The 21059-nt window shown below is 37.5% G+C and overlaps 1 protein-coding gene across 3 annotated transcripts in view; it reads right to left on the bottom strand.

Annotated features, from left to right (window-relative positions):
• LOC150097976 (protein phosphatase methylesterase 1) overlaps positions 1 to 20596 on the bottom strand; it is a 371474-nt gene extending 350878 nt beyond the window's left edge. For 2 of the 3 annotated variants that reach the window (XR_016549609.1, XM_090406576.1), the window contains exon 1: positions 3019 to 3165. Coding sequence is in view for 1 of the 3 variants with exons in the window: in XM_090406576.1 (XP_090262702.1) it covers positions 3019 to 3092 (74 nt within the window). In the remaining 2 variants the exon portion in view is untranslated. Of the gene's footprint in view, positions 1 to 3018; positions 3166 to 20443 lie in introns of those variants that run through there. The other variant, XM_090406577.1, reaches the window with a different exon arrangement.
• Positions 20597 to 21059: the final 463 nt, after the last annotated feature.

Here is a 21059-nt window from a genome sequence, read left to right as displayed (position 1 = left end):
AATTTTCATTGGTATGTCACTCTATAACATTCATTTTTTTAACATATTTCATAGGCTTAAAAAAAGAAGAACACTTTGGAAATAAATTTTTAAGTAAAAAATGAAATGAGTTATATGATGCCTGACCTCTTAATAGACATTTGAAAACTCAAATATATGAAACTGATCATCCCCATGTTCATTGCTTGTTTGTTTGACCTATTGCACAATAAAACACAAATCTACCTTAGGATAAAAGTAGATCATTCACACATAAATGTACATGCTGAATACAAAAATCACATCCATACTATTCTATCACTCAAAATTTGTTTAAGAAAGCATCATTTGTTAGTAAAAGTCTGCAGCAATATGGATTATACTAAGTCAGTTCAAGGCTGACACTCTCTCAAGGGCATGCTCTGATGACTGTCAGCTTGCTCTAAGATTACATCATCATATAACATATGTGCCACTGTCCAATGAGATAACTTCATTCATATAATATAATCACACTAACATGTGATAATCTCACTAACAGCAGGCAGATGTATGGCTACCATTATGGACATCACATCCAAAGAAAGCAAAAATGTGATTTTGCATCTGCTTTGTTTCAACAAGTCATTAGCCTGAACAGTCTGAACTTGCAGAGCATGCAATCATTACTAAACACAAAGTTTATTAGAACAAAACAAGTTCTTCATAAAAGTTTCCTCGCAGAATCTGAGTGGTTAGCGTGTCCCCTCTCCAGTCAAGAGGCTGCGGGTTTGAATCTCGCAACGGGCATGGATGTTTGTGATCATCTGTGGAAATACTAATGGTGGCAGTCGGCATTAGATGGTGTTGATGTAGTTGCAGTCAATTAGTGGATTGTGAGTGATGGAAGCAGAGTTGTAGAGTAGATGCCCTCTCTCGATGAGTCTTTGGACTCCCTGGAGGTGACAAATAAAAATAATAGTGTCAAACTTGACTTCGTCATCCTAATTTAAGCAGATCCAATGGGCTACATCTGTCCCCTTCATGGGAAATAGTACCTTTTAAATCTGCTATTCTTTCCTAACTTTATTTTTATATATCCGTTAAGTTAGGAAATTATTGACATCATATAATTATTAGCTACTTAGGTGCTTTTAAAATTGTTTGCTATTGTTTAAGTGCTGGTCTATGAATCTGTACTGATGATGCCTATGACACTTAGATGAACATTTTACACTAAAAGTTTTTTACATGAGCTTTCCTCTCTTTTTATATTTCTTTTGCACATTCACTTTCTCTTAACTGGTGCTGTGCATTTAAAATGACTTCATTGTGCATTGCAGTGCAGTTTTTTTTTATGTGATTCCCCACTCACAAAAAGTTATAGGCTTATAGTACATTAGTAATATGAATGAGTTAAGGATTTTGTTCTATTTTATTAATTTTTATCATTTTTGTATTTTTATTTATTTTTTTACATAGTCTGGAAACCCTCCTCTAGAGATCAAACATGGAACTTTTTCAAGCCACTTCAAGCCTCCAATAAGCAGGGCAGTGGTCTCACACTGGACAATGAAATTCATCTCATTATTCATTTCTTCTTGCACTCAAAGGGGAGCCAGCATGATTTTGTATCATGGCATACAAAGTTACAGTTGCATCATAAGTGTATGAGTAGTACAGATTCATTTTAGTGAATTTATAGTGAAATGACAAAATCAGCAAAAACAAACATACTCTGATCAAGAAACCATGTGGGATGTACTCTGAATATGGAGTGATAGAAAAGGCCAGGATTTAGGCTCCCTATATAGAAGACCATATATTGATCTCGTATACAAGAGGCTGAAAGACCGAAAAAACACATCAGTGCTATGTCTAGGGATGCAGGTGATGGGGTCCGAAGTTTATTGATTTTTTTTTTTTTTTAATTATTGAAGAGTTGCTAGTTGTAACTGATTGGAAATAATTCTTGCAGTAGGCTGTTTAAGAGGATGGAGGTAAATATAATAAAAGTAGGTTTCGTGTGTTGTTGCAGTTGCACAGTAAAAGTGTGCTGGGAAGCTGCTGCTTGCTGCCACTCTTGTATTAACAGGTGAAACAGATTGGAAGAATGATGGTTCAGTGGAACTGTGACCATTGAAGTCTCTGTGTCTATTCTGCAAATACTTCAATATTCACACAATGCATCTGTGAAACAGAGATCAAAGTGGATCTGTGAGAGGGATGTCTATGAGCCAAACTGTTCTCCTCTGGACAGCATGAAGAATTTTTAGAGAAGTGTACAAGATAACATACAGCCAGGTTCACTTGAGCCATGGACTTGGGATGATTATACCTATAACAACATATATATTTTTCATGTGTTGTCGATTTTCATCTATCAGTTAAACAAGCACATAACTGATAATCCAAACAGAGTTGAATGAATGTGAAAGATCTAAATCTTATCAAAATACATGCTGAAATCTTATGACACAAACTACAATTTGGAATCCCTGCAAAAAGAGGGGCACAAAGATCCCGTCATTTCAAAAGCATCTGCAGAATTTAAAATACGGATGGCAACTTTGTATTTTGCATCAACGTTAATAGAAACTCTAGGGGAGAAAACATGTTTTCAATAAATGGTATTATCTGTCTATAAGAAGCATCAAAGCTTAGCTCCTACACACTAGAAATAAATATTCCTTAATAGCTTGTATACATTAATACTAAATATAAGAATAAACAAAAAATAATTTCAGAAATTATATATTTCTAAAATTTTTGTTATGTTTTTCTACATATAGGACAAATACTACGCAATACCCGACGAATCAACTGAAAATAAAATGAAAAAGGAACTGATTCATCGATTCCACGTGCTTGCTTTTGTTCTTAATTAAGTGGAAAACTATTCCAAAATAAACTGCAATAAACACGAAACATCCCTAATCGAATATACGAGAAATGTCCCATTTAAAATATTTATTAGTCACCACAGAAGTAAATCCATTTAAATTTCATAACTTCCCAAACGGGAAAAGGAATCTCCGAGCATGAGGAAAATAACTTTACCCTACATCTCCTAATCCACGATTAGTGACAGGCGGCAGTTTATTTCTTAACACCTGTTTTTGAAGAGCAGACATTGCTCTACTTCTCAACCGCTCCAATTTCACTAACACATTACAGAACACGATACACAAGTTTGAAATGTTAGGATGTTATAACAGTTTCGTTTCGAGTTTCCAATATATTCCGCAAGGTAGCGACAAGGAAAACTCAAAAACATGCATCAACTATGCAATAATAATACAGCTGTTAAAATTCGACTACTCATAATAAAATAGCATACCTTCGATATAATTCCCTTCACTTGAAAAAAAAAAAAAAAGTTAAAAAATATCAGTTTTAATACATAACGGAGATGTACATTACAAATTTCGATTTAAAATTCCAGCATGTCTTTTTTTTTTTTTTCCTTGTTGTTCTAGAGGGTGTCCACATTGGTCCCCCCTAGTTTCAACGTGTTACTACTACTTAAGTGTAAGTGTATGGACCACGGTGTCGAAATCGTACAAATGAGAAGGAACACTGACCAAGTTTTTGTAAAAAAAAAATCTGGATGAAACTTGTAGAGTCTCTGGAACATTTTAACAAATACATTTCGATTTTTATCGTTGTTTGAAACTGGGGAGATATAATGTTGACATCCTGTATATCAGTTCAACAATTGGGTAAAAGTTATGGTAAGGTGTTTGGACATTAAGGAGAAAGAATGAATGGCTTTATGTGTTTCTTGAACAGCTGGAGGTTGTTATGATTTTTTTGGAAAGAGCGAAAAGGAAAAAAGCAGTATCAGGCCGGCTCAACATGATAAGAAGATAAGTCGCATCGGGGCGTTGAAGTGAATAGAAAAAATAAAATAAAAACACGTTTTAATATTGGCATTTAATAAATGCAGATATGCACTAAATATATTTTATTTTAATACTGTGACATTTGATTACATTTAGCAAAAGCTGCAATTGTTTTTCGCTATAGAGCTGACGTAAAGCACTAAACGAGCAGAGTGCTCGCACGGGCGTTATTTTACAGGGGGCGCCTAACACTACCGACTTTCTTTTTATATGTAGCGCGCATTCGCCAGCTAGGACGTTAGGCGCGCACGTGTATCCGGCTTAACATCTGGTATTTTTGTGGTATTTTTCTGTAAATTTTTACTCATGCGTTGTTAGGAATTCAGCGAACCGTTTATCGCTAAACACACACTAAGTGTGAATTAACTACACTGAATGTGTAGTTAATTCACACTTAGGTAAGTAGATTCAAAATTTAAACTAAGGCTATTCAAATCAGCGAAAAATATATGTATTTCTTGCAGTATTTATTTTTTATGTCTTATCAATTTTTTGGTTCAATAGATTTTTTACTTCAAAATAAATTTAGGCATAATGGAGAGGAGGGAAATTATCTGGAACTTCAAATAAAAAAAAAGGAAAAGCGGCAAAAGAACTTAAAAAGCAGAATCAGAAAAGGCACTAACTAATTTCTCAAAGAGTCTAAAGGTTTATCCACGTACCTCTCAGATAAATTAAAAGATTTAAATTTAGATATTAAAAATTTGCGGAGACAAGGATACAATGACGGAGCGAACATGCGAGGAACACACAGCGACGTTCAGAGACACATATCAAATATTAACCCTCGAGTACACTTTGTTCCGTCTGCAGCAACACAGATTAAATTTGGTGACAGCTGATGCTACTCAGGTTAATGCTGAAACCGTGAGTTTTTTTAGCATTATACAAGAAATTTATAATTTCTTTAGTGCTTTGACTAAACGATAGGATGTACTGAAAAAGGTAGACCAGAATTGCACTTTACCAGATACTAAATGGGAAGCAAGGATTGACGCTCTTCGTTCGCTTATATATAATATTGGAGAAGTTTCAGATTCTTTTGAATAAATTTATGATAATATACAATAATACAAAATATGAAGCAAAAACATTAGCTTTGAATAAAGATTATGAATTTTTGTGTTTACTTATTATCTGGTATGAATCTTTTTGCAGAATCAGTGCAGTGAATAAAATGCTTCAGAATCCAAACATAAGTTTAAGTGAATTTATAGAAGTGTTAAATAATGTAATCGACTTTACTAAAAAATTTAGATCGGATGAAAATTTATATTTGAATCGACAAAAGAGTTAGTATTAGATTTAAAATTTCTCCTCAGTTGAAGAGCAGTACATTACGCAGAATAAGAAAATATTGTTCTATGAGGAATGTCCTGGGGAATCGCCATTTGATCCGCAATATAACTTTAAAGTTACATTTTTTTTCCCCTTCCAATTGAAGATACTATGATTAACTCTTTGGAGGAAAGGTTTGATCGCTTGACAAGTTACTTTAACATATTTCAGTTCTCATCCAGTTTCAAGGAAATTTCTAATATGGATGAGGACAGTTTAAGAAAACACTGTGGTGATTTCCAAGTTGCGCTGACTGATGGTGAAGAAAAGGATATTTGTGCCACCGAATTATCCTTTAAAATACAAATTCTAAAGGACATCACACAGGATAGTGACAGATTTAGACTCAAAGAAAATATTGTAATATATATAAGCAAATGATTTAGAAAGCGTCTTTGTTAATTTAAAAATTTCTCTTCGAATATTTTTGACACCTCCAGTTTCAGTAGCAAGTGGAGAACGATTATTTTCAAGACTCAAACTAATTAGAAAATATCTGCGATCTAGTATTTCACAGGAAAGACTGGTTGGGCTGTCACTGATCGCAACAGAAGGTGATATCTGCGATAAACTAGAAACAAGTGAAATTTTGAATCAATTTACTGCCATAAAATTAATTAAAGTAAACATTTAAATCATTTATTTTATTAATATGATTGTTTTTCCATTAAAAATTAAATGATTCTTGTCATTGTGCAATTTTTCTAGTTAAGTTATAATAGCTCATAGCCAGAAATCGGCAACTTATGCGTCTCTAATTCTAGTCTTACCACAACTGTAAATTATCAGTAATTCATTTGCCTCTAAAAGTTTTTATTCACTACTGTACTAGTCATTTTTGCAACCCCCCCCCCCCACACACACACGCAATTTTGATGAGTTTCCTGGAGAAAAACCCGCCTGGCCGTGCCAGAGATTAATTAATTCGGGAACTGGTCGAAGAAGAAAGCATTATATATATATATATATATATATATATATATATGAGAATTTTTATATGTTTTGTTATTTTTGGTGTGTTGTTAATACGTGCATTTTTCAATGTACACAATGTTACACAAAAATAGGTGTGTTCTGAGTTTTTAACCTTTAAATTTGAACTACATTTTAAAAAAAAGTAAGGTGCGTTTAACTTCGATTTTCTTGAGTTTTAAGGGACGAAAAACATGAATTTCCGGAAGAAAAAACCCGCCTGGCCCTGCCAGAGATTAATTAATTCGGGAACTGGTCGAAGAAAGCATTAGAAAACGTTCCTTTAGTCGACGACTAGAACCTACCCTAGATCGCCATTCTTCGGTCGTCCTAGCACTCAGGAGAGCAAATGCCACTTCCACTGAGCTACATAGGCCGTGAGTTTGAATTATTTTTATATGTCGGCTAATGGCTCTGTGTGAAAGTAATTCGAGTAATTCTATGAGGGAGACTTTTTTATTATTATTAATCAGACAAAATTTTTGCTGATAATACTGAATTAATTTATTTGTTTTCTAAGTATGCGTGATAGACTGAGTTATTTGGATTTAACTAAAACGTGTATATTACCTTAAAGCAGGAGTCTTCAACGCATGGCCCTCGGGTCACCTGTTGCCCTCGGAGCTCTTTGCCGTGGCTCGCCGGGTATTTGAAAAAATAACTACTTAACATTAAAACGTGATTAAATAAAAAATAATTACACTGAAGCCCGCGGGCCACTAAGCTATACTGCGGTATTTAGAATTGTAAGATGCATTCAAGATTCACAAGGAACGCTGTGTATTTGATATTTTACATAAAAATCCCATAAAAATAAATATTAAATAGACATGCTTCTTCAGCCATCTACAAGCGCCAAGCGGTACTTAAGTACTAGTACTAATGTCGCAGGCTGAAGCAGTAATTCGTTCGAGTGCGCTATCTAGTGCCTTCCAGATACATCTCGGAGGTCCTCAATACTTCGTTTTTTTCATATAAATACAAGAGGATCTCATTCACAGTCAGTCGTGAACAGTGTGATACTCGTGTATAAGCGCGCGCAGGTTCGTCGTGTCAGCCATGGCCTATTGTGGTTATATATTGCCAGACTTTTTTCATTAGTGCGAGACATATTCAGTGGATAATAACCGTTACACGGACAGTTTGGATCATTTTTTGGGTTCACCTTCCATCACTGTAGCGTCTACGAGTAAAAAAAGTGAATCAAGTGATTCTTCTCTGTTTTTGATGAAAAGTAGACCAATTTGTACTCTTTTGTGCCGATCGACGATAAGCCAGTGTGTTCAGTTTGTCGTGAGTCAGTGTCAGTATTAAAAGAATACAATATAAAAAGACATTATGAGACAAAGCATACGTCCAATTTCGATCACCTTCAAGGGCGGCTTCGTGTGGACAAAGTAAACCGTCTCCAAATTGATTAAAAATGCGAGCAGGGTACGTTTTAAAAGGCAGAGGGAAGAGAGAGCGAAGCGTGCGTCAAAGTAAGTTATGTAATAGCTGAAAAAATTGCTAAATAATCAAAAGACTTCTTGGAGGCGAGTTTCTGTAAGAGTTTCTCATCGCTGCTGGGGATATTCTGTGCCCAAATAATAAGGAAGTGTTTAAAAAACCGAGTTTGTCAGGGTAACTGTAGCACGGCATGCCGAAGAACTTGCCAATGACACTGAAGGAACTTTAAAAAAACGGTTGTCCGAATTTACGTCATATTCACTTGCTTTAGATGAGAGCACAGATATGAAGGATACAGCCCAACTGGCTATCTTTATCCGTTGATTAACAATTGAATGTGACAGAAGAACTGCTAGCGCTCGTACCCATGAAGCGAACGATGAAAGCCACCGATATTCTTGAAGCGCCAAGAAAACGCTCCAACTTTTCTGCCTTAGCTTAACCAACCTCAAGGGTGTGGTAACTGATGGTTCCCCTGCTATGGTGAGAAAGAACGAAGGGTTTATTGCGCTGCTACAGAAAGAACCGGAACCAGAAGGAAAAGATTTCGTCCATTACCACTGTGTAATCCACCAGGAGAATTTATGCGCGAAAACTAATGGATTTAAGAATGTCATGAAAGTTATTGTGACTGTCGTCAACATTATTAGGGCAAAATGATTAAATCATCGTCAATTACAACAGTTTTTGATCCAAGAGTGCGAAGCGGATCATGGCGATGTGCTTTAGTTGAGCAGAAGGAAGGTTCTTAAAAGAGTCTTTGACTTATGGAGCGATATACAACAGTTCATGCAAACCGGGGGGGGGGGGAATCCGATTGTGGAATTTAACGATCCGAAGTGGATTTCAGACTTTGCCTTTGTGACCGACATCTCGTTGCATATGAATGACTTAAATACGCAGCTAAAATCCAAAGATCAACTGGTGCACACTCTGTTTGATCACATCAAAGCTTTTGTGGCCAAGCTAAAACTTTGGGAGGCACAACTCGTAAAAAAAGACTCAACTCATTTTAAGCTTCTCGCTGAGTCAAACTGTTCATCTCCTGATGAATACGCTACAAAATTAGCCGTGTTGCGAAGCGAGATCGAAGAGAGGTTTAGTAATTTTCGTAACCAACAGTCTTCTTTAGATTTATTTTCAATGCATTCAGTGTCAATGCTGCCGAAATGCCAGGCTCAGTGCAAATGGAGCTGCTTGAACTCCAAAACAACTCTTCTTTGAGAGAAAAATTATTCAATGTGCCTTTGCTTACATTTTACAAAGACTACATTTCTGAGGACCCATTCCTTAATCTTCGCCGGCATGCTTTGAAGATGTGCGCTATGTTAGAAAGCATATACTTATGTGAGCAGTTCTTCTTCAGAATGAAGCATGTGAAGTCCAAGACAAGAACTCAGATTACGGACCACCATCTCGAGAATACTCTGCGCATAGCGACTTCCAACATTGATGCCTCCTGGGATAGTCATGATCATGTGTTCTTGACTTAGGTGGCAGAAAAACAGGAGGAACTACAAGGCAAGTGATCATAATACACTTCAGAGCCAGCTTGTAACAGTACCATGACATAAAGATAAGCACAGGAAGGATGTTCAGTGGTCATGGGGATAGTCAATGGGTATCTGGAAAAAGCAATATCAGAATATATACCTAAGATAAGGAGGGTAAATTGGTTAGGAGTTAGATGGATGAGTACTATCACTAAGCATAAGCTGAAAAAAAGAAGAAAATATTGTGGTAGGTATATAAGTAGAAGGTGACTAGCTATACATGAACAGTACATTGTCAGGCGAGAAAAGTGACCAGCATGGTATCGAAGACAAAACTAGATTATGAGAAGAAATTTGATGATCAAGCAAAATGAAATTGCAGAGTGGTTTCTTGTTATATGGCAAGTTGGAAAAATCACTGAAAATAATGAGAACAGATGGTAGTGAGATAACAGGGGCAGATGAAATTGTTGAGGCAATGAATGACCATTATGCAAAGGTATATAATCCAAGTGATGATGTAGTGACAGGGACTGATGTGAGAACAGAGTTTGATAAAATAGCGGTACTTGGGATATTTCAGAATTTGAATGCAAGTATACCTGTGGGATTGGTTGGGGAATTAGCTTGTGTTTTACAAGAATAAGCAGGGAACTTGGTGCCTCTTTTGACTATGCTGTTTAACTTAATTCTCAGTTCTTGAAAAGTCACAAAAGATCGGAAGGAGAGCAAAAAAATTGTTTTAAAATTTTACTTAGTACCTTAGACTTACTTAGTCTTAGTTCCTCCCTTTAAATAAAAGGGAGGAACTAAGTCTATGGTAACTTCTAATTAAAGCTAAGTTTCATAGCTAAGTCTATGGAACTTCTAATTAAAGGGAAGGAACTAAGTCTATGCTATCAAATTATAGATTAAGCCATATCCCAGAAGTAGTGGTGATCATAATACACTTCAGAGGCAGCTTGTAGCAGTACCATGACATAAAGATATTCACAGGACGGATGTGCGTGCGTGCCTGTGTGTGTGTGAGAGAGAGAAACTAAAATGATCATTCATGATACCTGTAATTCTCCCTTTCACCAACTGGAAAAATTGGTGAAAGAGAAAATTCGGCAATCAGTGGATAATAATATGGTACTTTATGAGGGGAAGCAGGCCTTGCTGGTGGCGTGTGCGAACTGTGCAATATACACAGGCGCCACAGAAGGAAAGGGGCTAAAAGATGTCAAAAAATATGAGATACGAGTTTAAACGAACAACGAATGGTACATATAAATGTACGTCGTCTTTTTTTAGGGCTCCCTACAGATCTTCCCGGAAACGAACAAATAAATTCTGAAATTGTATCCTGGACCCGATTATATCACTGTAAGTTTTGATTAAAATTTACGAAAATATACCTAAAAGGCCTGTGTAGCTCAATGGAAGTGACGCTTGCATCCTCTGAGCTTGGTCGCTCGAAGTTTGACTTAAGTTCAAATCTAGTCGCTGACTGGAGAAACTTTTTCTAAGCCTTTCTTCGACCGGTTCCCGAGTTATTCGATCTCTGGCACGGGTAAGCGGGTTTTTCCTCCAGGAAACTCGGGTTTTTCATCCCATAAAGTCAAGAAAATCGACTGTAGTACCCACATTCTTTTTTCAGACAGTGACCTATCTTGTTAAGGTTAGGTGCCAAGAGATGGCAGCACTTGTTTGCCAGCCTCTTCATCGGTGGCTGCTGTAATTAGCGATAGACATGGGCCAGCTATCTATGATTGGCTACTGGTGGATATGGAACAGCCCACTCGATCTCCTAAAGCTAGATAGGGCATAAAGGCCTCGCCTACTCCCTTTAAGGGAATAAAAGGTGTTAGCTGATTTATTTTTTATTTATTTAAACCTAAAATAGTTCTTTGTTTTTTGATGTATCATAAATTAACTTATGATTAATGATTAGTGTAAGGGCCGTATCTTAATTTTAATCGGATCGGATGCATGTGGTCCGGCCCTAAAAGTCGGCTTACTACTGATAACTCATTCTTCTCGACATTCGAGCCTGTTATATTAGCGAGCTGTTAGGGCTGTGTCAGCGACACAAAATAATCGGCGAACTCTCGAGTCCAATGTGAAACCTTCTTGTAAAATTCTCTTATCTATTTTCGTTGGATCTTCAAAATCAATTTATTTATTAATGCACAATTAATGTAAAGAATATTTGAATAAATCTCTTAACTTTATATTAGTATTTTATATTATTTTGAAAATTTATATAACTTGAAAAAATTTGTATAAGCAGGACTAATAGGTAGGTAACATTATACTGTAAAGCGGTTTTCATTTGTTTTTCATTTCCTGTTCGTTTTATTTTATTTAAAAAAAAACTTTTTTTTGGAAAGGTGCCAAACCTTAATCGCACACACAAGAAAAATACTATGCCCCGGTCCTCAGGGGCAGCATAGCTTTTTGAAGGATAGCTCATGCCTTGGTAATCTGTTAACATTTTGTAATAGAATGAGAGATGAGTTGCATAAAGGGAATGACTACACGCTGATACTGTTGGTTTTTGTAGAGGTTGACAGGATGCTACATGGAGCTCTATTACGCAGTATCTCTAGAATGGAGGTGAATACATTTGGAAAAGTTGGTAAGAGTTCGGATGCAGAAACAGGTTGGCAGAAAAAAATGTATACTTTGCATGAACAACATTAGTTTGTCATGTCATGTCAGAAAAAAATGTATACTTTGCATGAACAAGATTAGTTTGTCATGTCATGTCATATCATATGGAAGGTCATGTTTAAGTACCTGGCTTATGTTTTATATAAATGATGCGGTTGAGTTATATAAGGGAGAATGGATAAGCACGATACTTTTGGGCTCTGCTAAAGCTTTAGAGTCTAAAGTTTTAGCTATTTGTTTCTTAAAGTTTAGACAGTAAAAAGCATTGAAGGCTGTTGCATAAGTTGGAGGATATGGGACGGTATAATACACAAATCATCAAAAAAATCAACTAACGCCTTTTATTCCCTAATAGGGAGTAGGCGAGGCCTTTATACCCTATCTAGCTTTTGGAGACTGAGTGGGCAGTTCAATCTCCACCGGTAGCCAATCAGAGATAGCTGGCCCATGTCTATCACTAATTATAGCAGCCGCCAATGAAGAGACTGGCAAACAAGTGCTGCCATCTTTTGGTACCTAACCCTAACAAGATATGTCACTGTCTGAAATAATGTGGGTACAACGGTCGATTTTCTTGAGTTTACGGGACGAAAAACCCGAGTTTCCGGGAGGAAAAACCAGCTTGCCTGTGCCAGAGATCGAATAACTCGGGAACCGGTCGAAGATAGGCTTAGAAAAGGTTCCTCCAGTCAGCGACTAGACTAGAACCTAGGTCTAACTTCAAGCGGCCAATCGCAGAGGACGCAAGCGCCACTTCCACTGAGCTTAATTTAATAATAGGATAGCTGAACTAACAGAAATCAAAACTTTTTGTATAGGGGATTGTATTCTTCAAGATTTAAGGTGATCAATGGTATACCTCACGGATGAGTCTTTGACCCATTCTTATTCAATATATAGATAATGACATTGAGAAGGCTTTGACAGCAAACACACAGCTATTTGCTGATGATGCAAAAATAGGCAGAGTAATCATGAATTCGATTGATATGAAGTACTTGCAGACTGATTTAAGTTGGAATTGAGGGCATGTATAAACGACTATCAGTTCAGTGTTAGTAATTGTAACGTTACGCGCTTTGATGTTTTCAGATATCCACAATTCCAACTTAAATCATTCTGCAAGTACTTCATATCAATCGAATTCTTGATTACTCTGCCTATTTTTGCATCATCAGCTCACTACACAATTGTATTATATTGGCCATATTGTGACAATGGAAACTTACTGATCTAGGAATCCTTGCGGTTTAGGAGGTAGGAAATTGAAGTTTAAGGGCAATATAGCAAAGATGGTGAATACAACTAAGAGAAAATTAATAAGAGAATTAAAAAATCCTTTTGCCTTTTTACGACACTATCTCATCTGTTTTTCTTGGGTGAATGCAGTTAAAATAAAGAGGTAGGTATATATTTAGAGAGGATTGCAAAGAAGAGCATTAAATGTGTTATTATTACGAGTATGGAATGTAGATTATGAGAACAGATGGAGAATTGATGAATTGCACACTGGCAAACAAGAGAAACAGGATAGTGTGTGTGTGTGTGAGAGAGAGAGAGTGAGAGAAACTTCTAAAATAATCATTCATGATACCGGTAAGTAAATTACAAGAAAGAGGACAGAAGACATTCAGAGAAGTTGAGAATGAATGCAGCCAATAAACGAGTGAGAAGCATGAATTTCTTCTCACAGCGTGGTGCCTGATTGAAATAGCTTGCCTTTGGAGGTAGTGAGTGTAGATGGCGTCCATGAATCCCAGCGAAGATAAGACAGGTGGTGTGAATAACATGGCATCCATCGATGAGTCGCTTACTCATTATGAGTGCAGACGCCACTTTTACAGGGCTACACAAGCCATAATAATAATAATAATAATAATAATAATAATAATTATTATTATTATTATTATTATTATTACAGCCCAAAACCTACCCAGATTGGCTTTTGTAACAATAATTTCAGGATAAGGTGGACAGTTTTGTCTCTAGGTTGGCTGAAACGTGCTCTCCAACCAGAAGGTCACGACTTTCAATCACCACAAGGGCATGAATGTTTATGATTGTCTTTAGGTGTAAGAATTTCATTGCTCGGTTTGTCGCGAGACCACCTCCCTAGTTACTAGTGGCCTGAATTGGAGTGAAAATTTTCCACTTTTGGTCAATAGAGCAGGGTTTCAGGCCTATGTAAAAAAATAATCATTAGCCTGACTACGATACGAATGTGCCATAGATTTTAAAAACGTTTCGTGGGTAGGAGCCACATAAAGAAAAGTCTTATGCCTAAATATATATTAGAGCACCTTTGCATCTCAACGAAATAATAAAATTTAAAAAAAATTAAATATGTATACTCGTGATTCTAATTGGATTCGTTTACTGGGTCAATTGTCTAGTTGTAGAATATTTAAAATGTACAATAACATAAATAAAAAATAATTTTCTGTTAGGAAAAACCTGTCATAGCCATTTGAGATCTGCTAATCATCTTCAACTGAAAAGCCATCATAGGTTCGTTATATCCAAGATGGCACTAAAACTCATAATTTTCAACCAAAGATTTTATTGAAATGAATTGACAGCTGGAGGCTCTAAATAAATCAAACACCTTCTATTCTCAAAAGGTAGTAGACAGAACTCTATTCACCCTAACGTTTGAAGACCGATGGGGAAGCCGATCTGCACTATTCAGCCGTCACTGTAGTGAGCTTAAACTATCGACAATGAAAACTTTTAGGGGAGAGAGATTATGGCAGATAATTTCTGCTATTTCATGGTCATAAATTTTAGCATGTATACACTAAGTTTGAAATAGTACGAAGAAAGACCGTTATATTTGCGATCATGCAGAGAACATTTTCTACTTCTTTTTCTGAACTGTGAAATTAAAATGCAGTTAAAAAAAAAACTTGCATGTGCTAAAGATGGACTACAAGGGAAAGAACTGGGAAAAGTCTTGAAAATATCCTCTGATTGATAACTTTAAATCGAACCTGTAACAGGCTTTTCTACAGGCAATATAGCACTAGGGAAGTAGACGGCATTTAGGCTACAAGCAATGTTTCAGAGGATTTATATAACTATTTATTTACAAGATACCTCCTGGAAGTAAGCGACTCATCGATGGATGCCATATGTTATTCACACCACCTGTCTTATCTTCGCTGGGATTCATGGACGCCATCTACACTCACTACCTCCAAAGGCAAGCTATTTACAGTAGGTGTCCTCCCGCGATGAGTCTTCGGATTCCTTGGAGGCGTCACGAATAATAATAATAATAATAATAATAATAATAATTTGAATACACTCACTGACTAGAGGAACTAGTTCTAACCCTTTTTTTCAACTAGTTCCCGAGTAGTTAGTCGATATCTGGCACTGGAAAGCAGGCTTTTTCTCCCGGAAACTCGAATTTTTGTACCTTAAACTCAAGAAAATCGAACCCACACTATTTACTGATAACGAACTTTCCCCTCTGCCAAATTCTGCTTGCTTTTTTGAATATGTTATATTCCAATGAATTAATCTTTGTTGTCATGCCAACTGTTATACTCGCGTATTTTGAAGATAATACATTCTCCCTCGAGATCAAGTGAAACGTGTTTATAATATCATTCATGCCAGTAATGCCAAGTTCTAACTCTAGAGAAATAGCTTATTAATTGGATAATCTTCTAGAGTGATCCTCGTTGCTCAAATGTAAATTGCGAATTACTCTTCACCATAGATGGCTATTTGAGTTGTGAGCGCATGCTGAAATTAACTTGTTTAATGCTTACTGCAGAATTTTTGGGAAAATGCACCTATAAAAGATATTTAAAATATGAAAAGCATATTTTAATGCCAAGATATTAAGTGCCTATAGAAATCAGTGGCCATCTAATGTATTCAAAGTATGAAAAAAATTATTATGTGGCATCTCCAAAGGCTCATTGAGGGTGGGTACCTACTCTACAACTCCGTCTCCACCACTCAATCCACCAACTACAACGAACCACAACTACCTTCTTCATCTACACCAACGCCATCTATTGCAGACCACCATCACTAGTATTTTCACACAATTATCTATGCCAACGGCGGGATTCGAACCCACAGCCTTTTGGGTGGAGAGTAGATACTCCCCACCCTGGCCGGTGAGGAGGGATATTTTGCTTGCATTTTAATACTGCCAGTCTAATAGAACGGCATCAGATAATACAATGTACTAGCTATTTGAAAATCAAAAAATCTTCACAATGAATGTATGACATACTTTATGATAGACTCGACAGTGTAACATCAAAAATAGTCACCTCACAAATGAAAACTCCATTTCGACTTCTGGAACAAATATAGTGCTGCCTACATCTTGTTTAGAAGTCGGACAATATAAAATGTGGAAATCATTCAACTAGTAACATTACTGGCTTAACGGGTGAAGCAAAAGCTTTTCATATTCCCGGCTATCTTAACAGAGACTGTGAGTAGAAAGAGTTTATGAGCTATAATGCTCGCCCTGAGTGGGCTAGGAGATTAATCCTCAGTGAGGGGGTTTAGGATGGCTTTAGGTCTTTTGTGCTTAGAATAGTCCGTTGCATCATAGTCAGCGGCCAGTTGGATCAGTCTGTTAGGATGCACAGTTGCCTTTGAAAAGAAGTTGGTTGCTATAGTCTGCATGATGGTGTAAATATAGGGGACCTCCGTGTCGCGGTGCAGTTGGACAGTTCGGATGAACCATGGAGCTCCCAGGATCATTCTAAGACACTTGTTCTGAATGCGTTGTAATTTAATGATATTTGAGTTTGAAGTATGGCTCCAGGCCGGTGAGGCATAGGTGAGTATTGGACAAATCATCAGTTTGTATGTGAGAAGTTTGATTCTGGTGCTCAGTTTACTGTTTCTGTTTATTAGCGGATAGAGCTGGGCTATGGTTTTGGATGTGTTTGCACAGAGAGTCTTGATATGGGAGTTGAAAGTCAGTTTACTGTCCATTACTACACCGAGATACTTGATCTCTGTTTTCCACTGAATTTTTGTGTTAAAGAGGAGAATATCTTCTTTGAGAAGCACTGATCTTTTAGAGAATAAGACGGCTACGCTCTTCTGAGGATTCACCTGGAGACGCCATTTGGCAAAATATTGCTCTATTTGCAGTAGGTTTTCTTGCAGTTTCTTGATGGCTAAGTGAGGCTTTAATGATCTGGCCAATATCGCTGTGTCATCAGCGTAAAGAGCTTTAATTGAAGATAATGGGTTGTGTGGTATATCATGCAGATATAAGGAGAACAGGATTGGTGCTAGTAAGGACCCTTGTGGAACTCCAGCCAAGATGTGTTTCTGTGAGGACACTACTCCACTTAGTCTCACTTGCATGCGCCTATCGCAGAGGTACGTCTTGATGAGTTGAATGATTCCGATTGGGACACCGGATGATATAAGCTTGTATAGTAAACCATAATGCCAAACCTTGTCAAATGCACTGGCTAAGTCTAGGAAAACAGCCCCAGTGCATTGGCGCCAGTTAAAACCTGTAATGATATGTTCCACCAATCTGTGTATTTGTTGTGTGGTACTATGCAACTGTCTGAAACCAAACTGCTCCTCAGGCAGGATGTTTAACCCGAGTACAGAATCTTGAAGCCTAGTAAGAATTACCTTCTCAGCTATTTTTCCGAGATTAGAGATGAGACTGATTGGTCTGTAATTCCGTGGCAGAGTGGGATCCTTTCCAGGTTTATGAATTGGAACAATGTACGCCAATTTCCAGTAGGAAGGGAAATACTTGTAGTGAAGTATGGAGTTGATTATGTTTGCCAAATGAACAATAGCTTTGCGAGGTAGAAGTTTTATAACTTTGTTGGAGATGCCGTCGGGTCCAGGAGCCTTTTTATTTTTGAATTTCTGAATAATAGCATATATTTCAGCAGGTGAGGTGGGTGTGATTTGAGTAGAATGTGTGGGAGCAGACTTGAGCGAATATCTGACATTACGGTGTATCTTGTAGATACGACTAATGTCAAGGTGACCGTATGCGGGTTTGCATTGATTTTCAAGATGATTCGCTATTGCCTCAGCTCTATCAGCATCAGTGTGGATGAGACCTGATTCTGTTTGCAGAGGGGAAGAGGTTTATTTTTGTTCTTGATCTTTCGGATAAGATTCCATACAGAGTGGCTGTCAGTGGAGATGGAGGTCAGTTTTTCATCCCAGAGTTGAGTTCTATGAGCTGCGAGTGCATCCCTCACTGCAGAATTTAACCTATTTAAGATTCGTTTATCTTGTGGCGCCCTAGTGTTGTGGTATCTTTTTCTAGCCTTATTTTTTCCCTAATCAGATTCATAGTATCTTCAGGCAGGTGGTTGGACTTGTAGGTGGTTGCAGGGGTAGTAACTGCTGCACAAGCTGCTGTAATCTGTTCTGTTAGATTTTTGACAGCTATGTCAATTTCCTCTTTTGATTTAATGATAGGAACAGGACCAATATATTTTGGGAGCACCTTGGAGAGCCTTTCCCAAGGAATAAATGAGTGAGGGGGTGGGGATAATTTTTCAAGATTTCCTAATTTTAACCGTATTGGATTATGATCTGATGATAAATCATTGATTGTTATTAAATTGTATTGGAGTCTGATGTGCTGCAGTATGGCTATGTCCAATAATTGGCCCTACCATAGGTGTTGTGATGGGTGGGATCAGCAGGGCCTATTACATGAAGGTTGTTGAAATCAGCATAGTTCTGTAGTATCTGTCCATTTTTGTTAGTGGAGTGGCTATTCCAGGTAGAATGCTTGGCATTTAAATCACCTGCCACAATGGTAGGCTCTCCAGTATCAAATATGGAGTTCAAATCAGAAGGTAGTAATGCTTTTTGTGGTGGATGGTATGCTGCAAAAATTTTTAATTTGCCTACTGAGCTCGTGAGAATCTCGATGCCAGTGATCTCAAGATTGGAGGTAGTAGGAATGTTTATGGAGTGATGAGAGATAAAATTTTTGATGAAAATTGCCGTGCCTCCACCTCTGTGGGTTGATCTGTCAGTTCTATACGACTGATATCCATAAATTTTGGGATTGTCTGCTGGTCTTAAATGCGTTTCATTTATTAATAGATCTGGCCGATGTCTGTGGGCAAAATTTTGGAGTTCTAGGATATTATTTCTTAAGCCGTTTGCATTCCAGGCTATTATCTCTAGGGCTTCTGGTTTTAATTTTTTACCGTTCATTAGTGAGCGCTGAAATGATGATTTGAGTGTCTTTTAGAAATCTGTTAGTAGAACTTTGTGAAGGATTAGATCTGCTGAAATCTAATAGCATATTTGCCAGGGACGCGGTAATGATAACTGTCAAATTTGGGCGTGATGGTGATTGTTCTAGGGATGTCTGTTTAGGGCGGGTTACATCCGCATATGTCCTGGACTGCCAATTTGGAGTCGTTTTTTGAGGGACCTCAGTTTTCAGCAGATGGGCTTCTGGGTCCTTATTCTGAACTTTAGGAGGCTGTGAAGTAGCCGCAGATGTAGGCGAGCTGATGGAAGGAGAGAATGGTCCCTCTTCAGATTTCCTGTTACGTGGATTGTACAAACATCCTCTGTAGTTGGATGTGTGAGGATCGCCACAATTGGCACATTTAGCCGGGGTAGATTTTGGTTTAGAACAGGTGTTCGTTGGGTGACCAACCCCACACTTCAAACATTTAAATTCGGCCCTACACATTTTCTGGGCATGCCCAAACTTTTGACATCTATGGCATTGCCCAGTAGAAGCTCTCTTCCTTAACGGTTCTACCGAGATTTTCAATCCACAGATGGTTGTCAAGTCATATATGTGTTTATAGGTTTGACTGATCTCGATCAGCACTAATGGCATTGGAGTCTTGTCCCTCCTGGTCATCCTACTGACCTTGATTGGTGGTAAATCACTCGAGTGCAGGTCTGTGATGATTTCGTCGGTGGAGACATCCTCAGGTACGCCTCTAATCACAACCTTGAGATTTTTTTCCGAACCGAGTGAGAAAGTATGGTACTGAATTCCTCTGGAATTTAGTTCTGTTGTTAACCTACGATAGTCTGTGACAGTTTTAGGGTGAATTTTTACACCATCTGTGATATTCTTTGCATTGTTATATGAGATCTTTAGGTTGTTCATTATACTCTTTAGAGTCATCCATTTGTTCTTCTCACGCAGGATAATCGGGGGGATCTTTTTCCTTGCGGAGGTAGATGAGTCTGGGGCAGAGCCATCTTCTTCCATGACATCTATAATTGGTGATTCGGAGGTCGCAGTTTTGCGCTTTTTGCTTACGCGAACCTCCTGAAAATCAGTGTGGTCAGTACGGGAATGATCTTCAGCCGTTGTTTTTTCAGTAGCGTTGGAGTAGTTCAAGAAGTTGAACGTCGTCCGTATCAACTTCTTGGATTTCATGAACTACTACCTTACCTGGCCATTTTGTGTGTAGCAGATTTCCAATATGCTTGAAAATAGCCAGGAGCTGTTTGAAGGTGAGTTCCTCGTACGGCAGGTCTGTGGCTGCACCCACGTTTTGTTCTGGAGAACAGGACATGCTTTCCATTTCTACCGTATTGTGATAATAGATAGTTTCTAAAATAATAACTGATGGAATGAAACAATGGCGATGCTGATGACAGTAAGCCTAGCGTATCGCCGTTGTTTCGAAAAAAAGGTTAACTTACCTACTGAATCAGTTTTTATGAGCCTATTCAAGAACCAAACCGGTTGACTATATCAGTAGGACTATTCACTGCCAGTAAAAATATTTGTTGAGTTCATTAAATCACATTTTGTATCAAATATCAGAATCGCGAATCATATGTATGAGCACTAGGCAAAACGCCATTTCCTCATTCGAAATCATTCAACTCTTTATACTTGTTTATATACTTCGTGAAAGCTATACCCGCTCCCCCCCACCTAAAAAAAAGAGATCACTGTAGTCTTCATGTAGTGAAATATAATATGCCGGTATTGTACTGAAGTGGAGGATAGAGAATATGCTTACTTAATTTCATATTATTAGGCAAACGTTTTATACTAAAGTCGCCTGGAAGGCATATTTTACATAAGATGTATGCTTAAGGTATTATATCCTTACATTAGCCATACAGTACATAAAAAAAAAAAAAAAAATCAGCTAACGCCTTTTTATTCCCGTATACGGGGAGTAGGCTAGGATACTTATGTCTTAGAATCAGTCATACTGATATACTTATTCATCTGGTCATGTGTGGTCCATATTGCTGTCTAAAGCAAACAGGTACATCCATAGTGTCAAATTTAATATAGTCAATA

The sequence above is a fragment of the Typopeltis vanoorti genome, chromosome 16 (assembly GCF_054136105.1).
Source record: "Typopeltis vanoorti isolate ZY-2024b chromosome 16, IOZ_Tvanoo_1.0, whole genome shotgun sequence".
In the NCBI taxonomy this organism is placed as follows: Eukaryota; Metazoa; Arthropoda; class Arachnida; order Uropygi; family Thelyphonidae; genus Typopeltis; species Typopeltis vanoorti.
Note: the sequence above shows the minus strand (reverse complement) of the source record. Positions and strands in the feature narration are given on the sequence as shown.